The sequence below is a fragment of the Tasmannia lanceolata genome, unplaced genomic scaffold (genome assembly GCF_043159265.1).
Source record: "Tasmannia lanceolata isolate RefF3 unplaced genomic scaffold, GAP_Taslan_0.1 ptg000029l, whole genome shotgun sequence".
Classification (NCBI taxonomy): domain Eukaryota; kingdom Viridiplantae; phylum Streptophyta; class Magnoliopsida; order Canellales; family Winteraceae; genus Tasmannia; species Tasmannia lanceolata.
The window spans coordinates 5,440,497-5,448,965 of NW_027518706.1; the positions used below are offsets into that span (position 1 = coordinate 5,440,497).

General features: G+C 36.3%; 1 protein-coding gene across 1 annotated transcript; it reads right to left on the bottom strand.

Annotated features, from left to right (window-relative positions):
* Nucleotides 1-1,074: 1,074 nt before the first annotated feature.
* Nucleotides 1,075-8,469, bottom strand: LOC143858954 (receptor kinase-like protein Xa21). Its single transcript, XM_077369651.1, has 2 exons — nt 5,748-8,469; nt 1,075-1,643 (listed from the first exon to the last, which is right to left on the bottom strand). Exons 1-2 carry the CDS (start codon nt 8,467-8,469, stop codon nt 1,249-1,251), a joined length of 3,117 nt encoding a protein of 1,038 aa, XP_077225766.1. The 3' UTR covers nt 1,075-1,248.

The window sequence follows — 8,469 nt, forward strand, 5'->3', positions numbered from 1 at the left end:
TATAGTTTGACAAAGAACCCACCAACCTCAAATCTCAATTAATCACTCCTCAATGGATTGGAATTGAAAACTTTTTTTCTTATTTTCATGTGGTTAGAGTAGAGTAGAAGGTGGTGTTGCACCATTCACCCTTCCTAAAACAGGGTATTCTTCACCCATCAGGACAGTAGTTCTAGGCTTTATTCTTCCTAAAACTGGTTTTATATTACACATCATGGAGTAATATAATATGCCCTTTATTCCTCATGATTAATCATAGTTAGAAAAACTCTGTTTAAAACGGCATTTTTTCTTTTTGTTTTATTGTGTGCCGTTTAAAACTTTTACAAAGAATAAAACTCTGTTTTTTTAGGCAAATGTTTTAAACAAGTTTAAAATGCATTTTAAGCGTTCTAAACACTTTTTTCGGCCAACTTTCTAATTTTAGCGCCACCATATTTTGTAAATGGCAAAATTCTAAACTCATTTTCATGTGTTTCTGTTTTTTTACTATGGTTTTTTAAACCAGTACCGTATTAAACTCGAATTTTTGTTGTCCCAATTTTTATTTTTTTTGCCGAATCACGTTTTGCTAACTATGGGATTAATTGGTTTATGCGTGATGAGTCCAATAAAGGAAAAAAATCAAGCGGTCGCCTAAAGGAAGGAAAAATCAAAGAGAAAGAAAAACAAAACCTAAAAAATTCAAAGGAGAATAAAAAGAAGAAAAAGTAGGAGAGTGTTTCTCACCAAAATAGGCCTATCTCACTCCATACAAACTTGGAGAGAGGGTTTCTCCAATACTGAATGTGAAGAAACGCATTCATCACATACAAATTCAAGTGAAAGGAGAAAAAAGGATAATGAAGAATCAAGCCTTCTTCCACAAACTTATCTTTAATTTCCAACATGTAGCTACCTTGTTTTAATTAATGGCTTGGTAATCATCCTCCATAAATCTCCCAAGATGGAATGATCAATGTATTGCAATGGAAACCTTCACACTCAAGATTTGATACTAATTTTCTATTAATAGGTGAAGAAAATATAGATATGAGAAAAAAACATTACTTGCAAGTGGCACCACCAAACAAAACGCATATAATATAACATTAACTTACAAATACATCAAAGAAATAACATGTAAAATAGTAATCTTTGTCCAATGGGAAACAAAAGCAGATGTAGCAGTGAAATTTTTTTTTTCGTAGTATCTCAAAAATTACTGAGGTAAGATAAACCTTCAGTGACAAATAAGGCCCTATGTCATCATTCTCTGTGGATCCCAGCACCAAGATATATTTTTCTAATAGAACACATTTCCTTTACAACGCCTCCCATCTCCATTCGTTCTCTCGGAGATTCTGCAGAACATACCACTCCAATCGTCACTAAAGATACCAAACACTCCTGCAAACGACGTATCTTGTCATTGTAATTCTCAGTAATGTTTGTGGCTCTTCCTTCATCATCATCTACAAGAACTAATGGATCCAAAATCTCCATCACTCGATCAGGCAAAGACAACTGGACAAATTTGTGAAGACTTAGGCCATCCTTAAACATTTCATCTGTGGGGCGCTTTCCAGTGAATATCTCTAATAAAAGAATCCCATAGCTATACACATCTCCAGTTGTGGACACATGACCACCTGCCCCATATTCTGCAATTCCACACATCTTTTACACTTTTTGTTGTGATAAAGGATATAAGATACCAGTTAGAAACTAAAAGCAAATATGAGGTTTGATTTTGAAAAAAAGGTGAAAATTTTATCAAAGAGATGATAGATAATTGAATGATCTCTTCACATTTAGAAACCTAAGTTGCATGGAAAGAGACTAGAATTTTTAGAGAAACACATAAGAAACGATGTAGCACAATGAAAGAAAATATAGATGTTTTGTCCTATGTTGCATTGCCGATTTGTGGTTGTACAAAATATCTTTTTTATATTCTAAGGGTGTTTGTTCCTTCTACTTATTTTGCCCATATTTTATAACTATAACTACAAAATTGCCCTCATACAAGAAATTTCTTATGATTGGTTTAAGGAGCAATTTTGAGTTTTAAAGAGACAATAGTTGTGCCCATATTCTGTAACTAAAACTACAAAATTGCCCTCTACTTGGTAATGGTATACAAGGTCATTTCTTATGATCATCCCAAATAATTTTGGGATTTAGAAAGGGACATGAGTGAACATGAATATGAAATCAAGATCATTGATCTTGTAAAACATCATCGGGTGACTCACATGGTCTTAGTACCATCCTATATGGATTACAAAAGTAAGAGTTGGTTTTTGGATTTTGAAAATTGATTTTGAATCTAAAACTGATTATTGTCTTCTGGTTTGGAATTTTTTCTATGGTGTAATTTTTTTTACACCATATGCATAGAATGGGTGGGGCCCACCCATTTTACACATGTTTTGATGGGTGAGGCCTACCATTTTAATTCATGTTTTGATGTTGTGCATGCATCCCACTATCTCCACCCAAGCCTATGCCTAAGCTGGGTCCCAACTAGGAAAAAGGGTGGATATATCACTTCCCCTCATGTTTTGATGGGGGCATGGCCTATACTTCTATGGGCTACGAATGCTTATTTATTCATAAATCTTATGACTTGTGAGAGCTTCAAAATTAATTTGGAAGACAATCAAGTGAGGATTGAACCATCATCTCGTATCTTTAGTACCTATGATACATCAAAACATGAAAGATCATTGGATTTAATTGAGTAAATTTTTTGTGGGCAGAAAAAAAATATAAATAATTTTTAAATTGAAAGTAATTTGAATTAAAATTTGTGTAATTTTTTTTTACTTTAAGACAACCTATTGATTATTATATGACAACTATTTTTTGCCCCCCGTGGGGCAAATTCCTGGCTTCGCCCCTGGTATAGGTAAGAGTGTCAGAATCTGACATGGTTATCTAGTGTCAAATTCAGCAAACCTCAAAAAAGAATGATTTGTAGATTCGCCAAAATATTTTAATTAATTGTCAAATTTTAATTTTTTAAATAATAATATTATTTTAACAAGTAACATATTTAAATTTTGATAAGTTAAGTAGATATAATATTTGGTTTTTTTAAGAAAATTACTAATAGGATGGGTAAAATTCAAAATATGTGATAATTATGAAGTTGTGGCTATAGCATCCAGTAAAACAGAAAACAAATAAAAGAGATCTAGTATTGTCTTAGAGACTCGTTCAATTTGAGACGTATGTGTCCCACACGGGTACTTCACCCACTTAGAAGAATCAATATAACATGGGTTTCGGCCAATCAAGTGATGTAAGTGATGAATAGCATTCCACTATGTATTACTCAAAAATGCTAGCCAATTTTGGACCATGATAATTTCTCAACATGATTTTTTCATCTAAAACCAACCAAGTCTCAGTTAGATTAAATTTAATTTCATACTACTTATAAGGTAAAACATAAGTAGAAGTAGAAGGAAAAGTGAAATGATGTCATTTTCTAAGTACTAACAAAATAGTTGAAAATGTCAAATCTTTAATTTCACTTTCATGTTGACTTGGGAGAGGCAACTTAAAAGGCCATTGTTGAAAAATCCATTAAACATAAGGAAGTAGAATGAATAGTGCACCCCAACCAAACGTCCTTCGGAAAGGGAAATGGCATCATTTAACCTTCCTTTCCAAGAGAAACACTATTTCAGTCACAACATTAATCCAAAAGTCTCGTATTTATTATTAGGAATTATTACAAACCTCCTTGACTTATATTTATCAAACACCATAAATTTAGGATAATCGACAAATGGAACTTAGGGTAGTTACCAAAAGGCTACAATTATTCGCATGACCATGTTTTCATTATGACTAAGACTCACATTGTTTTACACTTTTTAATGAGCTATTGAGAGTTTTGTTTGGAATTGTAACAACCTTTGATAGCTGGTTAAACAATAATCATTCCTTGGATTTGCCCACATGCTACTCTTGCCTTGCCCCTAGCCTTTGCATTCCTGATTCTAGATTTGCCATATATCACGTATGGCAACTATAAATATTCCTCCATCTTTTCTCTTCCGATCGAGGATTGCCAAAAATTCATTCCTCGGATTAGACACACACACACACACACACACACACACACGCCGCATTCTTACGGTCCTAGAAGGAATGAGGTAATGCATCACTTATTACCCTAGGATCACCAAATAGGGATTATGAGCCCTAAGTCCTGGACATGACTCTATATAGAACCATCTAACCATACTAGGAAAGTGCTGCTTGTCATGTGCTCAAGCTCTTTTCGAGAACATAGTTCATCTTTTTCCAAACCACTTTTCTTTGAAAAAAATCACCAAAAGTTGAAATGTTTGACTAGGGATTAATAGAAACAACTATTTACTAGAAAGAAAGCAAGGGTTCTGAGTGTCGGAACCATCCTCCACTGACATCTAGAGGGAAGTGTGTGCACCTTCAGCAGATGGCGTGGAGTGAACTTGTGATGCGCCAATTGGGATATTTGGCATCAGTCATTAATCTGGAAATCCTTGTGAGGCCGATGCCAGAAAGTGGCTACTTGCCCCCACCCTTCGTCCGAACCAGTGGAATGAAAACAAATACCTAACTCTATGTTTTTTTTTTTTTTTTGAAAATTTACATTGCATTAATAGACAAAAAGTATTGGGCGTGGACAAGATGTCCCACACATGATACTTTAAAGTGGTCCCCAGACCCATTACAAAGCCTATTAGATAGGCGAGATAACCGGCGACACGACTAACATGGACTCCCTAAGGACTCCTTCCTTTGCTAGAATATCCGCCGCCTCATTAGCTGACCTCCTACGATGCTCAATCCTAGGCTCCAAAAATCTTATTAAGTCCAAAATCTCCACAATTAATGCAGTAACCACAAAATTTACAGATGTAGTAACACAAAATCTACAGATGCAAGAGGAGATATTGTGTTATACCTTCGTGGATGAGTCGTTGCTAACTGTTCGGCTTTGTCACACTCCTCAGAGAGTTATACCTTCGTTCAAGGGTGGTTGCTCATCGTCCAGCTCTAGACAATCTTGGCAAATGGTTCACCCAATCTTTGAAATGGCAAAGGGGTTGCACACATGGTTTCAGGCTATAGCAATGATGCCCAGCGGTAGTGGGATTCAATCGAACAGGGGCTCGTCCGATTGACCAACTCCAGGGCGTTTTGGTCCTTCTTGAAAAGTTGGATAATTTAGAAAAAGGCACTTTTCATGGTACTTTTGCTTCTTTCATTGGAATATATTTTCTCTAATGGGTCTTTGGGGTGTTTTACTGCTCTAGCTCATTTAAGAAGCACGATTTGATTCATCATTGGAGTGTTGGGATATTTTTTGTTGAGAAACATTAGTCATGGGTTTTTTGGAAATTTATTTACAAATTTTCTCATTATTTTCTAATAATATTAGAGATTTTATTGAATAATTACTTCTCTGAATTTTTCCAAAATTATAATTTTTTAACCATTTACATGATTAACATTTTCTACACAACTATCATAGGTACTAAAAAGGCCGCCTATTATTCGGGTGACATGTACGAGACCACTTGATGTAAAATAACATTCCTATATACCTTGTCAATAAATATAGAAATGCAATCAAGTAATTTTTTTGGTTCAAGATGCTAATTTAGCCTTTGTTGCACTACATTATATACCTAATAAGTGAGAAATATTTTATAGAACTCATTGAGAATTGACAGGATGACGAAAATTGATAAATTTATTACCTGGAGCAATGTACCCAATAGTTCCCTTTAATCCAGTTGTGCTGCTTTGATCTTCAGATGAGCTCTGAATGATTCTTGGATAAAACTTGGCTAACCCAAAATCACCCACATGAGCATTCATGTCTTCATCCAAAAAAATGTTGCTTGGCTTTAGATCACAATGAGCAATCGGTGTATGGCAATGATGGTGAAGATAATCCAGTGCAGAAGCTATGTCAATTGCTATGTTTAATCTCTTAATGAAGTTTAAACTTCCTAATTGATGTTGCCCATCTAATTTTGAATGCAACCACTTCTCTAGACTCCCATTTGGCATGAACTCAAGCACGAGAGCTTTGAAATCATTACCTCCAAAATCGATGCTTGAACAAGAAGTTATGATCTTCACAAGATTTCGATGACGAATGTTTCTCAATGCGTTGCATTCAGCTATGAAACTCTTTGAAGCTCCCCTTAAGTGAAGGTTGAGCACTTTGACAGCAACAACATTTTCAATGCGATTGAGGATTCCCTTATAAACTAATCCATAACTTCCCGTGCCTATCAAATTGGCTGAAGAGAACCCATCTGTTGCTTTACAGAGCTCTGCATAAGAAACCTTTAAATGCCGGCCCTCCATAGAAGATAGGGAAGATGGTTTCTTCCTAAACTTTCTTACCCAATAAAGTGAAGCAGGGACACACAATAAGAAAATCAAACATACAACCGCACTAACTACTAGGATGATTACTCTAGAAACATGGGCTTTTCCTCGTCTGTCATTAGCTAGCACTGGGCATGTAGGCAACTTTAATTCTGGGATACCACCACAAAGATTATCATTTCCCGTGACTGAAATTGCACTGGCATTTCCAAAGGCCCCTTGTTTTGGAACTTCACCCTCAAAATTATTGAAAGACAAGTTTAGATATTGTAGAAACTTAAACCGCTCTAGATATTTTGGAATCTTCCCTGAGAAGTTATTGTATGAAAGATCAAGGAGTTCAATGGATGTTAATGTAGTAAAAACTGACGAAACATCTCCTCGGAAGGCGTTACCATGCATATAAAGTTCTCGCATGCTCTTACAATTTGCAAGAGTGCTTGGGATTTCACCTGACAATTTGTTCTGTGAAACATCCAATTCCTCTAGATTTTTTAAGTTACCCACTTCTGATGGGAGAGAGCCAGTAAAATAATTTTGAGACAAATCGAGTGCAATTGATATCGAAGAAAGGCCAATAATTTGTTTTGGTATCGTACCTGTAAGGTTATTTCGAGAAAGGAACAATTCTAAAAGTTTTGTACAGTTCGCAAGAGATAGAGGTATGCTTCCTTGCAGGTTGTTATATCCTAAATAGAGGTCGGTCAATTGAGTAATATTTCCAATATTGTATGGGATTTTCCCGGACAAACTATTATGTACCAAGTAGAGTTCTTGTAAGTTCTGGAGCATCCCAATTGAAGTGGGAATGGAACCCGTGATGAAGGTTGAATATATAGCCAAACTTTGTAAGTTGATGAGATTCCCGATCTGACTAGGGATGGTACCAGAAATTTGGTTTTCTCCTATTGACAACCTATAAAGGTGAGTTGAGAGATTGGCTATGGAGTTGGGAAGTGGGCCAGCAAAATGATTTCTCTGTAAGAACAACTCATTTAGATTATTACAGTTGGTCAAAGAAGTGATAAATTTCAAGTCGTCAGCTCTACCAAGGCCTAGGTAATTATAGCTCAAGCCAAATCTGAGTAGATTCTTTGCCCATCCAATATTTTCAGGCACTGGTCCGCTAAACTGGTTATTATCCATTCCAAACCATTCAAGACTTGAAACATTGGATAATGAATTTGGAATGTGTCCGGTAAATTGATTGCCTGCTAAAAGTAGATATTTGAGTTTAGGAAGAGAGAATCCTATGTTGGGTGGAAGGGTTCCGTGTAAATGGTTATTTGTCAAGGCAAACTGCTCAATAGACGAGAGATTATTATAAAAAGAGGAAGGAACCGTACCAGATAATAAATTTGAAGAAAGGATGATCCATTTCAAGTTATTAATTCGGGCCAGGTCATCTGGGATGTGCCCCACCAAACTATTTCCACCTAAAAAGAGAGAGATGAGAGATGAAACGTTCCCTAGTTGAGGTGGAATGCTCCCTGCAAGATGATTAGGACCCAGATACAACACGGATAGCTTCGGTAGAGTGCTAAGTTGGATGGGAATTTTCCCTGTCAGCTCATTGTAACTCAAATTGATGACTCCGAGGTCCATACAGTGGGTGAGATTGGATGGAATTTCCCCTCCCAAGGAATTATAGCTCATATTAAGATGTCGCAGTCTAAATAGACGGCCAATATCTTGGGATATTTGGCCATTGAAGCTGTTTTCTTGGAGGTGGATTTCCCTAAGAAAGGTGAGGTTGGATATGGCAGGAGATAGAGCACCCACCAAGTTCTGCCCACTAAGGTTCAATACAGTGACCCTTTGATGCCTCCGACCGCATGTGATTCCATTCCAGTGGCAGAAATGGAGAGTATGGTTCCATGATGATAAGGCTCCAAGAGGATCACTTGTTATCCCATCCTTAAAAGCGAGCAGAGCCATTCGATCGGTTTCGTTTCCTAGTAAGGTGATGGTGGTTGCAGAATTCAAATGAACTACGTTCATGGCAAGGATGAGATTTACAATGAAGATAAATGACCAAAGCACACTAAGAAGACTCATACCTGGTAGCTCCATACTCAT